The sequence below is a fragment of the Cajanus cajan genome, chromosome 3 (genome assembly GCF_000230855.2).
Source record: "Cajanus cajan strain Asha chromosome 3, NIPB_CcT2T_4, whole genome shotgun sequence".
NCBI lineage: Eukaryota > Viridiplantae > Streptophyta > Magnoliopsida > Fabales > Fabaceae > Cajanus > Cajanus cajan.
Window position 1 is genome coordinate 1,570,232 of NC_138519.1, and position 19,978 is coordinate 1,590,209.

The 19,978-nt window shown below is 33.5% G+C and overlaps 1 protein-coding gene across 1 annotated transcript; it reads left to right on the forward strand.

Annotated features, from left to right (window-relative positions):
• Positions 1-240: 240 nt before the first annotated feature.
• Positions 241-1,946, forward strand: LOC109790285 (metalloendoproteinase 2-MMP). Its single transcript, XM_020349403.3, has one exon. The coding sequence runs from the start codon at positions 591-593 to the stop codon at positions 1,719-1,721; it is 1,131 nt and encodes a 376-aa protein (XP_020204992.1). The 5' UTR covers positions 241-590; the 3' UTR covers positions 1,722-1,946.
• Positions 1,947-19,978: the final 18,032 nt, after the last annotated feature.

Consider the following 19,978-nt stretch of genomic DNA (forward strand, 5'->3'; position numbering starts at 1 on the left):
TCCCAATAAAAAAAATATTAATAATATACTCTCTAAAAATCAGAAGTAAATCTTAAAAAAAAATATAATTTTTCATAAATTTCAATCAATAATGAAAATATTAAAAAATGTGTTATTGTTTATTAGTATTTTTGGTCTCCAAACTCACATGCTTTAAATTAGAAGTCATAGTTGCAAGGAGATAAAGCCACCCAATTTAATGTACATTAATTATATTTTTTTTTCATTTTTCTTGAGAAAAGTATACTTTTAACCTTTTTATTTTAAAGCGAAAAGAGCAGCATCATGTCTAAAAATAAACCTAGAAAATTACCTCCGTAATAATCCGTACAGTCCGAAGTGTCGTGTTGACGTTTCCACCTGTTGGCACCGATGTTCAAAGTACTCAACAGTTACCGCTGAAAATTCCAACAGAAGAAGCCCAAGTTTTTCAAAGCTCATCACATCAACGTTCACCAAAGTACCAAATAATTCTCCGCAACAAGACTTAACATGCATCCCTCAGCGCTTCTTATACTAACGCCACTCCCTTTCCAGTTTCCACTCCTCAACTTTCCCAGAATCGCTTTTTATTTTCTCACCAACCAAACATGACCAAACCCCAACTTCCCCACCACCTCATCCTCGCTTTCTTAATTCACCTCACTCTCTCAAACGCAGTCGTTTCAGCCCGACTCTTCCCCAACGTCTCCTCCTGGCTCCCCGACTACGCGCCCCTCGGCGGCGCGTGGGACGCGTTCCGTAACTTCACCGGCTGCCACCGCGGCGACAATTACGACGGCCTCGCCAACCTCAAATCCTACTTCCAGCGCTTCGGCTACATCCCTCACGCGCCGCCGTCCAACTTCTCCGACGACTTCGACGACGCGCTCGAGTCCGCCATCAAGACTTACCAGAAGAATTTCAACCTCAACGTCACTGGCGTCCTCGACGACGCCACGCTCCGCCAGATCGTGCTGCCGCGGTGCGGCGTCGCCGACATCATCAACGGCACAACGACGATGAACGCCGGCAGGGAGAACCAGACGGCGTCGTTCGGCAAGCCGCGGTTCCACACGGTGGCGCACTTCAGTCTCTTCCCCGGTATGCCGCGGTGGCCGGAGGGAACGGAGGAGCTTACGTACGCGTTTTTCCCCGGGAACGAGCTGAGCGAAGCCGTGAAAAGCGTCTTCGCCGCGGCGTTCGCGCGGTGGGCGGAGGTGACGTCGCTGAGGTTCCGCGAAACGGCGTCGTATTTCGGCGCGGACATTAGGATCGGATTCTTCAGCGGCGACCACGGCGACGGGGAACCGTTCGACGGGAGTTTGGGGACTTTGGCGCACGCGTTCTCGCCGACGAACGGGAGGTTCCACCTGGACGCGGCGGAAGACTGGGTGGTTTCCGGCGACGTGACGCGGTCGGCGCTGGCGACGGCGGTGGATTTGGAGTCGGTGGCGGTGCACGAGATTGGGCACTTGCTAGGGTTAGGGCACTCGTCCGTGGAGGAAGCGGTTATGTTTCCGACGATTTCGTCGCGGAGGAAGAAGGTGGTTCTGGCGGAGGATGATATTACGGGGATTCAATTCCTCTACGGTTCCAACCCCAATTACAATGGCTCCAGCGCCACGTCATCACCGGAGAGGGACTCGAGCGACGCTGCTCGGTGCCTCACTCGTGCGAGGTCCTCCTTTGGCCTTTTAACTTTGTTGACTTTTGCATTTTCTTTTTTTGCATTATTATAGAAACTCCTTTTCATTTTTTATTAGTATTATTTATCTAAAATATATGCGAGCCTTATTTGGACCTGGCTTGCACTGGAATGGCACCATTCGTGCCCCTCTCCTTTAACTTTTTTTTTTTTTCTTTCTCTGATTGTTGTTTGTTGTTCCATGATTACAAGACACACTGTATAAATTCATATAGAATTTCATGGTGTATATCGTATATAATAAAATTTCATTTATAAACATCGAACAAGTATTGCCTTGCCGGTCGTGATGGATTTTTAGGAACAAGGTGCAGGCCATCAATGATTAGATGGCCCCACACGCACTCTTTGCATGGACAATTTTTTTTTATTAAATATTTATTTTTCTTTTTAATTTCATCATACCATTTTACTCACTAATATTAAACTCAACTCGGTTTGTGTCATCGATAATACCATGAACACATTATAACAATAAGAAAAAAGACAGATGTTAAGGTGCACTATCATCGTAGCTGGTTTATCATACATCATAATTTAAAATTTTTAGATTAATCTATGATTCATATTTATATAATGAACATCCCACACTGTGTTACATTATTATTTTCTCAATTTTTTACTTTGAAAATTGAAAAAATTCAGTTACGTTTTCTTTAAACACATACCAAAACATGCTAATAAATAGCGTACTACTTAAGTTATACTGTAGAAAAATGGATTTATGCATAGTGGGGGTGGTACCCAACAGGGGTCAACATGACTTCAATGGTGTACTGTGGGTTGCTCGGAAGACCAAAAAAAAATTATATTGTAGAAACATAATAATCTACACTTAAGTTAATTTAAAGGTTATTAATTGTAGTATAATGGATCATTTATAATAATAGTCCACCTTAGAATTTGTAAAAAAAATTATATATTAACAATTAAAAATTTTATATTATTATCTAATTACAAATCATAATGTATAGTTAAATTGTTAACTTTAATACCATTGAAATACCTTAATAATACGATTCTTTTTTATCTCTTCATTCCATCATATTATTTTATCTTACTTTTTTTTTTTTACATGATGTTATCTTATATTTCTCTTTCTTCTCTTTAGATTATCTCTCTGGACGTCTATTTTATTACAATTTTCTCTGTGTCTTCTTTTGATAACAATTTACTCTGGATGTCTATGAGAGTATGAAAATATATTAAATTCCATTTGTGTTGCACATTCACATGAAATTCTTGACCCTTGGCACAATGCACACTCATGATCATGAAATTTCTCGGCACATTTAATTTTTGGCTTTTACCAATCAGCATAGCGCTTTGCTGCCGAGGTATTATCACTTATTCAGTTATTCATGTGGTGTATTGGTAACTCATCATTTAAAATCATTAGATATAAAATATTTATTAAATGGGTGAGATTTCATTATTTACAATCAATGTAACAGGTCAAGTAGGGTAATCTTTTTTCTTTTTTTTTTTTAATTTTTTTACAGATTGCTCCCTGCGCCAAAATGTTTAAACTTTATATCCTTTAATTAACCTAAACCAAAAAACAAATATGAGAAATTTAATATTTTTATTTCCCCCCCAAACAAGCAAAGGTAAAGGTGGTGTTGGATGTTAAGATGACCAAGTAAACATGATAAAAGAGGGATGCTTTCTCACTAATATTTGCTTTCCAATGCAAAACCAGACAAAGCTAATAGACAAAAAATGAGCTAGCTTATCCTATGTAGTAATGAGTTAGTTTTGTTACATAGACCTTCAAAAACGTTTGAAAAAATAAAATAAAATTTGGGAGTGACACATATGGGTAATGGCAACCTGCACTTAACAAATTCCTTTTGCACCAAAATATTAAGGCAGATGATAAACACACCTCCACTCTCGTATAAATACACCTCTTTTTTTAAAATATATATATATAAAATATCTAAATTACCCCAAACCCGCACCCCCGTTTCCCTTTCCCGCACCCTCCTTCTGGCGCCGCAATCTTCCTCTCTCGCTTCAAATACGCCTCTACCGCTTCCGACGTCGGCGAGTGGATCCTCTTCGCCGCTCCCACGCCCTTCAACTGTTTCGTGAACAAGCACAGCGTGGAGTCCAAGCCACGCTCCTCTTCCAAGTCCAAGTTCGCAGGCCAATCCAACGAAACCACGCCTCCATCCTTCGCACTCACGCAACTCTCTGATACCTCACCTCCGAGTCCCTCTCCCTCTCTCCCTCTCCGCCTTTCACGTGAATCCTCCTACGGTTGACGCTCATGTAGTGGCGCTACTCCAAAACGAGCCTCTCGGGGGCGGCGAGCGATATGGAAGGGTAGCGCAGCAGCACGAAGCGGTTGAAGGGCGTGGGAGCGGCGAAGAGTCGGAGGCGGCGAGGCGAATTTGAAGCGCGAGAGGAAGATTGCGGCGCCGGAAGGAGGGTGCGGGGAAGGAGGTGCGGGGAAGAGAAACAGGGTGCGGGGAAGGGAAACGGGGGTGCGGATCTGGGATAATTTAGACATTATATATATATATATATATATATATATATATATATATATATTTTAAATATATTTTAAAAGGGGGTGTACTTATATGAAAGTGGAGGTGTGTTTATCATCTACCAAATATTAAACGTCTTCATGACAATTGACATGCCAACGCACAAGCCCGGCCCAATTTAGGTAATTTTGATAAATTTTCAATAAATATTAATAACAAAATAAGAAAATAAAATGAATCAAATTTCGATAAGTTGAAATCAAATTTTATATTTTACTCACCTCTCCTAACTTTTCCAAAAACTAAATTAAATAAGTTAATTTTAATATAAAAGAAAGTTTGATTCATTTTATATTTTCTTTTCTTTTTGTGCCGTCCAGGTCGAAATCCGACCTGCACCTCTATTCGGCAGTGGGGCGACCATGCCTACTCGGCACTAACCCGACCGAGGGCTCAGCACAGACCTAGTCGGTCATGACTCGACTCGACCTGGGGGACTCGATTCCTCTCGCCTAAAAGGACTAAGGAGACTACTCGGCATTAACCCGATTGGGTCCCCTGCGCGGACCCAGTCGGTAAGAACCCGACTAAACTTATCCCCTTTAACCTCGCGCCATCAAGATAAGAACGGTTAGGGAAATCCCTTTATTCTCGGGGCCCAAGAGGCCCATGAACGACGTACCATAAAACCCAAAACCCTAGAGTTGAGAAAGGGAGATTACACTTTTGAATGCTCTAGCTCGGAGGCTTGATCTAGGAAAAAACCCTAGTCCACTCTTTGGCCGGAACATTTTGGCGCCCACCGTGGGGCTACGGTAAAACTCTTCCTACGCCCCAAGTCCCAGAGAAGAATCTACCATGGCAAGAGGCGGCAACAACAACAACAGCGCACAACCCCCAACGATGGAGGAGATGATGGCCATGATCAATGGCTTAAGGGAAGAGAATGCGCGTTCTAGGGAGAGAGAGGAAGCCATTCAACGTGAGAATGAGGCGATCAGGAGGCGAGCGGATGAGATGGAGGCCAGGTTAGAAGCAAGCGCCAGGACGGTAGAGGAGGATGTCATGCTGGAAGTCCCCAGGGATTTTCGACCTTTTTCGGAAGCTATAGAGGCCGAGGCCATCCCTAGGGATCATCGCATACCTCAAGTGGAGCCCTTTGACGGAACTCAAGACCCTAATCAGCATTTGATGGACTTCCGTGCTCAAATGCTGATCTGTGGAGGAAGCATGGAGGCGCGATGCAAATTGTTCATGGGCACACTCAAGAAGGCAGCGCTTGACTGGTTCAGCGGACTCCCGGACCGATCAATCAAAGACTTTGACGTCTTTAGCCGGTTCTTCATGGCACAATTCGCCGCTAACAAGAAGAAACCGCCGATCACGTCAGACCTGTTCGACCTCAGGCAGCAACGCGAGGAGTCGCTGAAAGACTTCCTGCAAAGGTTCAACGAGGTTGCGCTGAAGATAGCGTCGTTGGACGAGAGGATGGCGGTCATTGCATTTCAGAAAGGTTTGAGATCGGGAGCTTTCGACATCGCACTCGAAAGAGCGAACTGTCAAACGATGTCGGAGGTGAGGGCTTTCGCCTTGAGCCACATCAAAACGGAGGAGAATCAGATTATTAAAAGGGCAGCGGAGGACCGAGAAGCAGGGGGCAGCAATAAGGAGGGAAACATGCCAAGATTTTAACGAGGCACCATTTTTTCAATTCTAATAATAAATATTGTCTCATTCTTTCATACCATGGCTTGTTAACCTTTGTTGTTTTGAAGAACCAAGAACTCGTCACTGATCGGTAAAAGACCGACTGGCTCGAGTATAACTAACTCGAAGAACTCGTCACTGATCGGTAGAAAATCCGACTGGCGCGAGTATAACTAAATCGAAGAACTCGTCACTGATCGATAGAAATCTGACTGGCGCGAGTATAACTAAATCGAATAACTCGTCACTGATCGGTAAAAGGCCGACTGGCGCGAGTATAACTAAATCGAAGAACTCGTCACTGATCGGTAGAAAATCCGACTGGCGCGAGTATAACTAAAACGAAGAACTCGTCACTGATCGGTAGAAAATCCGACTGGCGTGAGTATAACTAAATCGAAGAACTCGTCACTGATCGGTAGAAAATCCGACTGGCGCGAGTATAACTAAATCGAAGAACTCGTCACTGATCGATAGAAATCCGACTGGCGCGAGTATAACTAAATCGAAGAACTCGTCACTGATCGGTAAAAGGCCGACTGGCGCGAGTATAACTAAATCGAAGAACTCGTCACTGATCGGTAGAAAATCCGACTGGCGCGAGTATAACTAAAACGAAGAACTCGTCACTGATCGGTAGAAAATCCGACTGGCGTGAGTATAACTAAATCGAAGAACTCGTCACTGATCGGTAGAAAATTCGACTGGCGCGAGTATAACTAAATCGAAGAACTCGTCACTGATCGATAGAAATCCGACTGGCGCGAGTATAACTAAATCGAAGAACTTGTCACTGATCGGTAAAAATCCGACTGGGCGAGTATAAATAACTCGAAGACAAACTCGTGATTGTCGGCAAAAGTCCGACTGGGCGAGTATAAATAACTCGAAGAACAAACTCGTGATTGTCGGCAAAAGTCCGACTGGGCGAGTATAAATAACTCGAAGACCAAACTCGTGATTGTCGGCAAAAGTCTGACTGGGCGAGTATAAATAACTCGAATACAAAATATTAAACGACCCTTCTACACAAAATGTATTCCGATCTAGTTCTAGCAACGAACTTCAACTTTTAGATAAATCCCTAGTCGGTATTTGGACGACTAGATGATTTGATATTCATATTAACTTAGAAAAATTTTGGCATTTTCCTAGTCGGTATTTGGACGACTAGATGATTTGATAATTCATTTTAACTTAGAAAAAATCTTGGCATGTTTCCCTAGTCGGTATTTGGACGACTAGATGATTTGATATTCAGGTTAACTTAGACAAAATTTTGGCATGTTTCCCTAGTCGGTATTTGGACGACTAGATGATTTGATATTCAGGTTAACTTAGACAAAATTTTGGCATGTTCCCTAGTCGGTATTTGGACGACTAGATGATTTGATATTCATTTTTAACTTAGAAAAAAAAATTTTGGCATGTTTCCCTAGTCGGTATTTGGATGACTAGATGATTTGATATTCAATTTAACTTAGCAAAAATTGTGGCATTTCTGGTCGGTATTCGGCCGACTAGTGACATTGAGATTCAGTTTTTAGACAAATAAAAAATTCCCCGTTCGTTAGGGTCGGAATTAGGACGACACGTTTTGCAACACTACAATTTATATATATAACTTGTAAGAACGAGTATATAAGAACAGCCAACCATGAAGTTATGTGAAAGAAAAAGATACCTCTTTTAGGGCTCCGGAAAACCACGGTCCCACGTGACGACTTGATTCTCGGCGTTCTCCCGACACCTATTCCCGGCCCATGGCCGTGGAGGCTGCACCGTCTAGATCAAAATCCGACCAGGTTACCCGGCTACAAGCCTTCTCGCCTTACAGGCTCAAGGCTGGAAGGCAAGTGTACTGTCCAGGTTAAAATCCGATTAGGTTTTCTTCTCGGGTATTTCCCGACTATCGTATCAGGCCACAAGCCCTTTCGCCTTCTCGGCTCAGGGCTGGAAGGCAAGTGTGTCGTCCAGGTCGAAATCCGACCTGCACGGCAGTGGGGCGACCATGCCTACTCGGCACTAACCCGACCGAGGGCTCAGCACAGACCTAGTCGGTCATGACTCGACTCGACCTGGGGGACTCGATTCCTCTCGCCTAAAAGGACGTAAGGAGACTACTCGGCATTAACCCGACTGGGTCCCCTGCGCGGACCCAGTCGGTAAGAACCCGACTAAACTTATCCCCTTTAACCTCGCGCCATCAAGATAAGAACGGTTAGGGAAATCCCTTTATTCTCGGGGCCCAAGAGGCCCATGAACGACGTACCATAAAACCCAAAACCCTAGAGTTGAGAAAGGGAGATTACACTTTTGAATGCTCTAGCTCGGAGGCTTGATCTAGGAAAAAACCCTAGTCCACTCTTTGGCCGGAACACTTTTATATTAGTGTTTATGAAAATTTATCTAAATTAATTTGTAATCTCTTAAAAGAGTTGCTTCATTCTACTGTTATTTTCAACCGTAGTTATCTGAAATAGTAGGGGGAAATAAAGAAGATACGTGAAGAAACAGTTATCTTTGAAATTCGTCTTTAAATTTTAATCGGATCAATTTTAGATTCTACTTTATCTCTAAATTTATGAGTTAAATTAGGATACACCAAATTAGACTATTGGATTGCGCTAAATTTTGTTCACTCTAATTATGAAAACAATCTATTTAATGAGAAATTTTATGTTTAATTCTCGCAGTATATGAAAACTTCTTAAACCATCAAAAATGAATAATACAAGTGAAATTAATTTATAATTTAGTGGTGGAAAGACATCTAACAGAGAGGAAAAAAAAATTGACAACGACATTTCAAAATCAAAAAAGAAATAAAATAATATGTGAAAAGCAAATCAAGGAGCTGCTTACAAATTAAAAACAATTTATAAAAACTATGAAGAAGTTCCTTGGTAAGGAAAAAAAAAGTTTGAGAAAGTTTTACAATATTATAGTTATTCATTTTGCTCCTTATATACTTAATAATATTTTTTAGATTTTATTTATTTATTTTTATTATTCAAATTGGTTTCATTATTTTCTAATGTTTTTTATTTAGTCTTTTATTATTATTATTATTATTTTTAAATATTTAATGTTATCATTTCATCTAAATTGACACTAATGATGTTAATGAAATTGGATAAAATGATAATATTGAACATTTCAAAAATAGAAAAGTCAAATTGAATAATAATTTATCTAACATTAGTTTTTGTCTAGATAAATTTAAATTTTCTTTTTTGAGCTTCATATTTTGTTTTATTAGATAATTTCTTCTTCATTTTGTGATCATTTTTTATTCCAAGTACTTAATTGGATGTCTTTCATGATAAACAAAAATTCTTATTTTAATATTACACATATATAAAAAGTATTTTTATCAACTATTGTTTAACTTTAATCTTACTACTATTAAATGATTTAATTTAGTCTTTTAGTTTTTTTTTTAAAATTAATATTACTCTTCCGTTCGATTTCATTAATACTATTAATGTCAATTTTGATGAAAGGGTAACATTGACCAATATTAAAAAATTAAAAGGCTACAAGACTAAATTAAGCTATTTAAAAATAATAGAATTAAATTCAATTATAAAATAAATAAATAAACCAAAAAATAGTTTAATTAACCTTTTGTTTATTTTTTTTTACCTATATACATAATACGAGGGAGGAAGACATAGGTTTCATCTATAACTATTAATAAAAGAAATACTCTTTTAATAATTACTTTTATCTCTATTTTTTTAGATTTTTTTATCTATTCAATTATATAATAACTCCCTTAAAATAATATATTAATTGGATATAGAATAAAATAGAATATATATATATATATATATATATATATATAGATAGGTAGATATTATAAAACATAACTGTCTATGTAACTATTATAAAGAAAAATAAAATAGCTCAACTTCACTATCATAAAAATAAAAAGGATATTAAGAGGGTTATTACAACTCTCAAACAAAAGAAAATGATTTTAGTGTCCAATTCTCATTATTTTTATTTAATTCTTTATAATAAGTCAATCTTTATAACCTATCATAAATCACTACCGTCAATAATTATCTTTAACGTTCTCTTACTTACAAGCTCATTGTATTACGACTAACATATCAATCACTTGTCTTTGTAAAACATGTCAAACTCTTTAATTTTTCTAAATATGATCTCCACCAAGTATCACATTTTTTCTTAATCACTTTGCATCACAAAATTTATATTGTATTATTATGTGATTGAAAAATATATCAAATCATGTAAAAGTGGAATAAATAAGTTACAATTATATCTATTGTTATCTAAACTAATTGTGGTTTGCACAAAAATGACGAAAGTTTAGAAGTTAGAAATTCAGAAGAAAAAAAATATAGAACTTAAAGACAAAGAAACTAAAAATTGCTTTTAGGCTTTTTATCAAATAAGTAAAATGCAAAAAAGAAAAAAGTTGTTATATATAATGCAAATGTTAAAATTAGTTCTCATGCTACATAAGAGTGTATTTAAACACAAAAGTCTTTGATATATTTTTTTTTAACGATCATGAGTCACCATAACATTAAGCACAGCTTGTTACTTTCCAACATTTACAAGCGTCTTGTATCACTATTCATCTTTATAGAACTTTTTCAATCATTTCTATCATATGATTTCCATCAAGGTCCTCTTATTTATTTCCAAGTCACCTTTCCCGTAATGTTTATGCATCAATATTAATGTCTCTAATTCTTAATGTTTATTGTGGGTCGATTTATCATAACTTGATTTATGATTTAATTGCGATTAGAAAATACATTTTTAAACTTGAACTAATACGAAGCACATGATAAATTGTACATCGAGGAATATAACCAGGTTTATTAGTCATCTTATAAGCTCTAATCTTAACGAGAGTAGTCACTTAATTAAACTAGCATTTGCACACCAAAGTCATTGATTTTTTTTTTGTCACTTAGAATAGTGGAAGCACCCTCTATAGTTATACTCCCTTATAACAATATATTAATCGGATATAGAATAAAAATGAATATATATATATATATATATATATATATATATATATATATATTATAAAACACAACTGTCTATGTAATTATTATAGAGAAAAATAAAATAGCTCAACTTCACTATCATAAAATAAAAAAGATATTAAGAGGGTTATCACAACCACTAGTGGAAAATTAATCTTTTATGTCACCTCTTTGTCATCGGACATACAAAAAATTGACTAAAAAAGATGCGGTTGCATTTTTGTAATTTTTGTGAACTCTTTTACGTCGGACTTAATAGGGTCCGACGTAAAATTAAAATCTACGTCGGATGTATCTTGTGTCCGATGTAGATTTTACATTTTACGCCGGACCTCTATTATATTCAACGTAAAAAAAGTTTCTATATACACACACATTGTAGGCAAAGGTGCTTGACCAGCATGAAAAAGAAAAAAAGTTGAAGAATTGGATCAGTGATGTGGATTTCACTGCCAAGGCCAACTTCAAAACCCGTTGATGAAGACTTGTATAAGATCTTACCGGGGCTTCTTTATGCCAAAGCTAAAAAGGTCCAACCCCACACATTTCTTCTCTTTTCTCTCTTCCCGTGCGCGCTATTTGTAAACAAGAGAGTAAAAATCCTTACTTTCTTCTACACCCTCTCGTTTCAAAAATCCTGACTTGCATTAGCTAATTTGTTGATTTTGCATCTGGAACAGGCCGTTCTGCAACCAAAATGACCAGTTCTGCTTACAGTCATTGTATGTTAATTGTCCATCTAGAACGGGCCGTTCTACAACCAGAATGGGCTGGATAATTAACACACAATAACTACAAGCAGAACGGGCCGTTCTGCAATGTTCCAGATGCATTAAATTTGTGCCATCATAATTTTACGTCGGTTCTTGGCATGTACGACGTAAATTTACGTCGTCCATCACAATCGATGTAAATTTACGTCTCTCGCATGAACATCGAAGGTTTTTCCGACGTAAAATTCCTAAAATAACAGACGTAGAATGTACATTCTGTACTAGTGAACTCTCTAACAAAAGAAAATAACTTTAGTGTCCAATTCTCATTATTTCTATTTAATTCTTTATAATAAGCAAAATCAAAATATTTTTATTACTTGACTTTCAAACTTCACCTTCTCATTTTTCACACTTGCTTCGAGTTATAATTACCTTGTTCTCATAGCTTGTAAGTCAATCTTTATAATCTATCATAAACTACTACAATCAATAACGATCTCTAACCTTCTCTTATTTACAAGCTCCTTGTATTACAACTAACATATTAATTACTTATCTTTGTGAAACATGTCAAACTCTTTAATTTTATGATCTCTATCACATTTTTCTTTAATCACTTTGCATCACATGTCATATTGTATATGTTATGTGATTGAAAAATATATCAAATCATGTAAAAGTCGGCAATAAATGAGTTACAATTACATCTATTGGTATCTAAACTAATTTTAGTTTGCACAAAAATGATGAAAGTTTAGAAGTTAGAAATTCAGAAGAAAAAAAATATAACTTAAAGACAAAGAAACTAAAAACTGTTTTTAAGCTTTTTATCAAATAAGCAAAATGCAAAATGCAAAAAAAAAAAAAAAAAAAAAAAGTTGTTATATATAATGAAAATGTTGAAATTAGTTCTAATTCTACATAACAGTGTATTTAAACACAAAAGTCATTGATATATATTTTTTTAACGATCACGAGTCACCATAACATTAAGCATAGCTTGTTACTTTCCAACATTTACAAGCGTCTTGTATCACTATTTATTTTTATAGAACCTTTTCAATCATTTCTACCACATGATCTCCATCAAGGTCCTCTCATTTCTTTCCAAGTCACCTTCCCTGTAATGTTTATACATCAATAGTAGTGTCTCTAATTCTTAGCGTTTATTGTAGGTCGATCTACCATAAGTTAGTTTATGATTTAATTGTGATTAAAAAATACATTTTTAAACTTGAACTAATACGAAGCACTTGATAAACGGTACATCGAGGAATATAGCCAAGTTTATTAGTCATCTTATAACATCTGATCATAATGAGAGTCACTTAATTAAACTAGCATTTGCAAACCAAAGTCATTAATTTTTTTTTTTTTTTTATCGTTCAGAAGAGTAGAAGCACCCTCTATTGTTCTACTCCTTCATTTTATAAGTCAAAATCTGTGGTCAAATTTAATTACTTAAACTTTTGGTGTGCAATGGTTGTGGATTGCTTATATATTTTTCATTTTTTTTTGTATTATATTTTTTCTCTAGAATATAGTTAGCAATAACTGGCTTGCTCTATGAGTTTTATAACGAACTTGAAGAAAAAAAACGTAAAAAAATTTGAAATTTTTTATATATAAAAGCACTCATTTATAACTTTTTCATGTAAACACCAAATAAAAAAAGGGGTTCATCCAGGGAGAAATTACTTAAAAGTTCCAAAGACTAAATAGTAATTTATTAATTAAAAATATTGTCAATTTATCAAATCGGGTAAAAAGTTAGTTTATCTGTACAATCATTATTTAAATGGTGTAGCCACGCAAGTTCTTTACTTTACGTAATCATGTTTAACAAAGACTTTTATTAAAAAGAAATGGTATGAAAAACAACACCACGGAACGATCATTTTTCTCATAAGCCTAAACCGCGTCTTTATGATTACACTTACCATGCTTTTGATTTTTTCCATGATTTCTTTTTGACAGCATTTTTTCCATGCTATTAATTATAGTAATGATTGTCAACAAAAATTAGAATAATGATATATATAGATATTCACATAATAATGATAATATACTTATCATGTTATATCATTTTTTTATTTTTTTATTTTTTATTTTTTTATTTCTGCATGTAAATTGATACTTGAGTATATCAAGTATCAGCGCAAGTTAAGTTTAATAGAAAAAGACAAGTCAATCACAACATGACAAATCAAAATTTAAAACTCCAATTTCTTTTTTGTCTAGTTTCAGTGTCTAACAATTTCTTACAAGCATTACTTTGAAAATAAAATACTCATGAGAAATCAAAATAAAATTGACACATAAATATCCATAAATCATTTATGTTTTAGCTTCATGATACGATTATATTTATTATTTTCTGTTGAATTGTTTTCTTTTCATCACATTTTCTCCTTAGATTTATAAAATGACAAAGGACTCAAAATAAAAAGGTCAGTACCCGGGGACATTTAATTGAATGGTTTTGAGCTCCATGTGATTTTATCTATCTATTACTTTTAATAAAAGGTGTTGGCTGAGACAGGTGTCACAATTTTATACAAAATATTTGCCACCTAAAATTTCACCTACTATTTATATTTTGTATTTTTTTTCCTCCCCCCCGTCCCCTCCCCCTCTTTTTCTTATTACAATTTTTCACTCTATCAGTAACACTGTTTTAATTGTTGTTATTTAATTAAATATTTGTCAATATGTGACTTTAATGTTATAGAATCCTAAGAATTTAAGGGAATTTTTATGAATTTAGTTGTTGGAGTTGTTTTGAGTTAAGGTTATTATTGACCAAGTTTAGAGAAAGATATATAAAGTTTTCTTAAAATTTGAACTTTACAAGTTCATTTCCTTAAGAATTTTACAGAAAATTTAGAGAGATAGGCTTTGAAGGCAAAGGAAAATCATTCTTCTTTCTAACTTCACAAATTATTTTAATCTTCCCTGAAGCTTAGGTTGTAGGAGTTGTATAGTGATTCGAAACTTGGAATGTAGAGAATCATAGTTGAGTCGTTGTATGTGTTCTTCATCATTCTCCCTCTTCTTCCTTTTTTTTAATGGTGATTTGAGGTAAGGAAAGCTTACATATTAATTATTGATGTGTTTTATATGCTGAATTGTTGCTTGAATCCATCTTTTTTGTGGTTAATATCTTGCTACTTGGGTTTTGGTAGTTTGGAGATACTTTGGTGATTTTAGACCATATATTTATTGCACGTTATTTCTTTGGATGTATCTAAATTGTATAGGCTGTACATGTAGCAAAATTTGTATTGCTAGAAGATTTCAAATAGTTAAGCCAAATTGTGTTTCTGTCAAGTGCAAAAATTGTCTTTGTGTAGAACACAACTTTATGGTGTTGTACGTGATATAAGTTAAAGACTCTTAGCCTTATTGGCATTGAGTGCAGGTTAAGTGGCATTGGACGTGAGTCAGTCAGGGGTTCTCTAACATGGTTATGTTGGACATGGGTTGAGTGGCGTTGGTGCAGGTTGATCACATTGGGTGTGAGTATGTTGAATGAATATGTACAACTTGTTTTTGTATGTTGTGTTGTGAATGTATGAGAAATATGTTGAATTGTAATAGTGTTGTGATATGCATGAAACATGTTGTAGTGTGAAATTACGTTGATAAGATGCATTATGCCAAATTATGCAAAGTAGGAAGTCGAGGATAAAATTCTTAACTAATTACTAAAAAGGTGCATGATATTGTGAGGATAGTTAGTGAGTTGTACCCATAGGTGACTTAGATAATGCATGTTAATGTCATGGCAAACCCATATCCAAACTATATTATTCTTGATGATGGGTACTGAACTTTCCTAGTTTAAGTGACAAAATTTGAAAAATTAGGTTGTGTTGTGAATTAATATCCAATTTTGCTATTGATCTAACAAGTCCAAACAAATTGCATTGTTAAGTTGGTTCGACCAAGTGAAGCCACTTAGATATTCTCACCTATGTTGTAAGAGATTTTTTAGTTGAAATGTATGATAACGCATTGTGTTGATGTATTTCCACGTTGCAATGTTATTTAAGTTATTGTGTTGTTAAGTTGTGAGTTGATGTGTTGATTCATATGTTGTGTTGAAAAATTGAGATGATTATATGTTGTGCTATAATGATAAAGTTGTATAATTGAATTGATAAGTTGAAATGTTGCTAAGTTGTGTTGTGGTGTAAGTTGATATGTTGTTTAGTTGTTGTATTCCTAAGTTGTATTCCTAAGTTCTTATAACTAGTTTATTTGTTTATATATTATCTATGTTGATTTCTTGTTTACGAGCTTATCCTTGTATTTTCTTGTTGTTGAATTACAATAATCATATTATATATTATGGAGGCAAGACAAGATTAGGTTGGAGGGCGAGTAAGATTTTTGAGTGTCATGTTGGTGATGGTGGTGTTTGATTGTGTTGTTCTAATGCAACTTGTGGATGGTAGTTGCTTGACCGACAATTTAAGATTTTATATTTATAGTTTGAATAATTGAAGATATATGTGTGTGCAGGATTTTGATGTAGTCCTACTAATTTTTATTTATGCTCTCAATTGTTAATTTCCTATACATATATAATGTTATATGGATATCAACTATTTGCATGTTAATTATGAGTAATTAAATTTATGTTTTTCCTTGTTTGGTTATTAAGTTGTAAAGTGTAAGGACTTTTTATTACACTCTCTCTCCCTTTCTTTATTTCTCTCTTCTTTCTTTGAAACCCCCCAACTTGCCTAGTATTCTTTTCAGGCAACCATACCTTTATTGACCGTTTTTTTCCATTCTCATTTTTCCTTTACATTTTCTTGTAAAGAATTTCAAGAAAATCACACCTTGATTGAACCTTATAGTGTGTTTGGATGAAAAATTTTACAAACTCAAGAAATTGTAAATTCTTGGTATTTGAATTACTTTGATTTCAATTTCTATCATTCTTAAAATATTTTGTTTGGATAAGTCAATTCAAATTTCTCAAATTTTAAATTGTTGAGTTGAATATGATAATTTGATTCCACCATGATAAAATTAATTTTAAAAATATATTTATATGTTGAGATTTTAAAATTAATTTTTATAAAAATAAATATTAGTTAATTTTTAGAAATTTAATAATTTTAAAAATTAATATTAGATAATATTTAATAATTTTAAAAATATTTATGAATATTTAATAATTAAAAACATGAAGAGATAAGAAATAAAATAAAATATATAAGTGAAATAAAAAGAAAAAAATATGAGAAATTTCAAATTCTTATTTTTTTGAGAGAATTTAAAATTATACTATTTTAAAAATTTTCACAAATATTCAAATTTTAAATTCTTTATAAATTCTCTACTCAAACAAAATATTTCATCTCAAAAAATTTAAAATTTTTCAAATAAATAAATTATTTCATTTAAATTTTCTATCCAAACATACTATTAACTTACATGTTCACATCATTTCCAATTAACCTGAGCTCCAAACTACTTCGATTAGTAGTCTGAATGTGCTTTTGAACCACTGTGAACCAGTTTGACTTAGATGGGTTTGTAGGAAATCGGTGACCCACTTTCATTTCTTTTCAAAGACGAAATATATCCAAGTTCCTTGTTCACACACTCTTTCCACATTGCTTTTGCAGACTTTGTCCACTACGTCTGATTGCTTCTGGACACTTTATCTGACTACTTTGACACTTTGCACTTTCACATGTAATAATTTAGCAAAATTATGTCTAAATACAGAAAATTACCGTTAGTTAAAACCAAACCCATGTTCCATATAGTATTAAAATCTATATATGACATATTTATATTATATTATTAATAAAAATTTTATATAAAAATTGTATATAATAATAATAATATATTGGTTCATGAAATTCAACTAGTTATTCACTAGTTAAATCAATAACCTACTAAATATCCAATCCAATATTTTGACTTAAACGATGAGCATTTGAGTTTTGATAACACTATTGTGGACTTCTTATCATCTTTAATAATTACTCTTAATAAAATAAGGTATTGGCTTGGCAAATGTCATTATTATAATTTCTCTTATTATATGCGATTTTTTCTATAAATTTTTATGAAAAATTTGTAAAAAATGTTATTTCTACAAAAAAAATTTGCGAAATTTTATCTGCAAGTAATACTTTCGTAGATAATATATTTTTGCGAATTTTAAAATTCGCAGAAAATTTTTCTGCGAAATTTCTTCAAAAAAAATTCGCAGGAAAGTTTCCTGAAAAAAAAGATTGCAGGAAAGTTCCCTGCAAAAAAAAATTCGCAGAAAAGTTTCCTACGAATTTTTTCGCAATAAATTCTACAGGAATAACTTTTATGGAAAAAATTAAAAAAAGTACTATAAATTCTAATGCTCATAATGAATTCATCTGAAACATTTGTTTCCATGCTTCGAACATCTGATACATAATCTTTTAAATTCTAAGATTGTAGATTATAAGCCTAACACTCAACCATACAAATCAACTTGCAAGGTAAGTGTTGCCCCAACTTATATATTCTTTAATTGTTTTATTTTCAATCGATGTGGGACTTGAAGTTTTTTTAAAATATTAAACTTATAAATTCAAATATTTTTTTATTTTTTATGCGGATTAAAATTTGTAGGAAAATCCGCAGGAAAAGTTACCTGCAAAAATTTTCTACCATTTAGTAAACATTACTTGCGAATTTATTTTTGCAAGAAAATTTGCAAGAAATAAAATAAAATTCTTACAATATTTTCTACAAATTTTTACCATGGAAAAAAATTTCTATGATCATTAAAATTGTAACAAAATTTGTAAAAATTTCGTGTAAATTATTTTTCGTAAAAAAATTTGTAAGAAATATCTGTAAATTATTTTTCGCAAATAAATTCGTAAGAAAATTCGCAAAAAAATTTATAAATATTTTTTTATAGGAAAATTCACAGAAAAATGACACTTTTCTAATAGTGTGTCACATTTTTTTATGAAATTTCTCTAGTCAAAATTTATCTTTTATTTAATCTTTTTCATTCTTTTCATTGTTATTCTCTCTCTCTCTCTTCTTTCTCAATATCTAAAAGCTCTCAACTTCGTTGCTACTAATCTCGAGAGGCCATAACTTCACGATATGTATTCGGCATTTTTCATTTTTCCTTTATATCTTCTCGTAAAGAATTTCAAGAAAATCACACCTTGATCAAATCCTAGGTTACAAATTTATGTTATTTCTAACCCTGGGTTATAAAAACTACTCCAATTAGTGACTTCTCATTTTTCCCTTTTTAAATTTTTTTCATGCCTACATCCTCTTAGGCTCTCAGTTCCTTCTCAACTCTAATCTTTAATTATCCCATTTTGTTGGTGTCAAGTGTTGATAGCTCTATCTTAATGCCATCAATGAAGGTGATGGTAGCCAAGAACGTGTTTGGGTATGCTTCCTCACCGCCAAGTACAAGTTGAGGAATCTACCTACTCTCAAATGGCATTTGGTTTTGAGAAATCTATGTATGTTCTTTCTACTACCTTTTCTTTAATAAATTTATAGTTTTTTTCTTTAATTTATTTGTAACCGCTACTTCTTTTATTATTGAATGCAAATCAATGTTACTGAACAAATTTGCTTAATAGTGATAAATTTGAGTGTAAAGATCATATTTCATTGTTAATTTTGTTCTTTTGAAAAACATATTTAAGTTGAAAACATGTTTAATTGTTAGTTCAAATAAAAAAAAGTCCTACCAAATGAATTTCATTGAAAATAAAGTGTGCTAGAGATCTCAAATTAACAAATAATAATGTTATAATAGTTTATATAATAAGTAGAAAACAATCTTTATTTTATAAATTAATTTTTTAAGTCGAGTTAGATTCATAACTACTTTCTTAATTAAATTATGAAGATTTTCTTAGTTGGTAGGAGCCAATGAAATTTACTCAAAGGTCTTGAGCATTATAACATTAATCATTATTTAATATAAAGTAATATTTAATGTAAATTTAACTTTTAATTCCGATTTTTACATGGAAAATGATAAAGATATTTTCGTACATACATCTGATAAATATTCACTTGATTCTCGCGTCATATTAATGAATTAATAAATAAGACAACATTAATCTATTCCTATTACATATATCATATATGCCTAAAAAAAATTAGGCCGAAAATATATGAGTTGAATTCATATGAAAATTAAACTGTGTAATAAAACCCTTCTTTTTGCTGATAAATTTAAAAGCAAAACTAATAAGATGACGTTTCACCACATTTAAAACAAAACATGTATTATACTAAAAAAAATGTCTTTTTGATTCGAAGTATATTAAAATATAA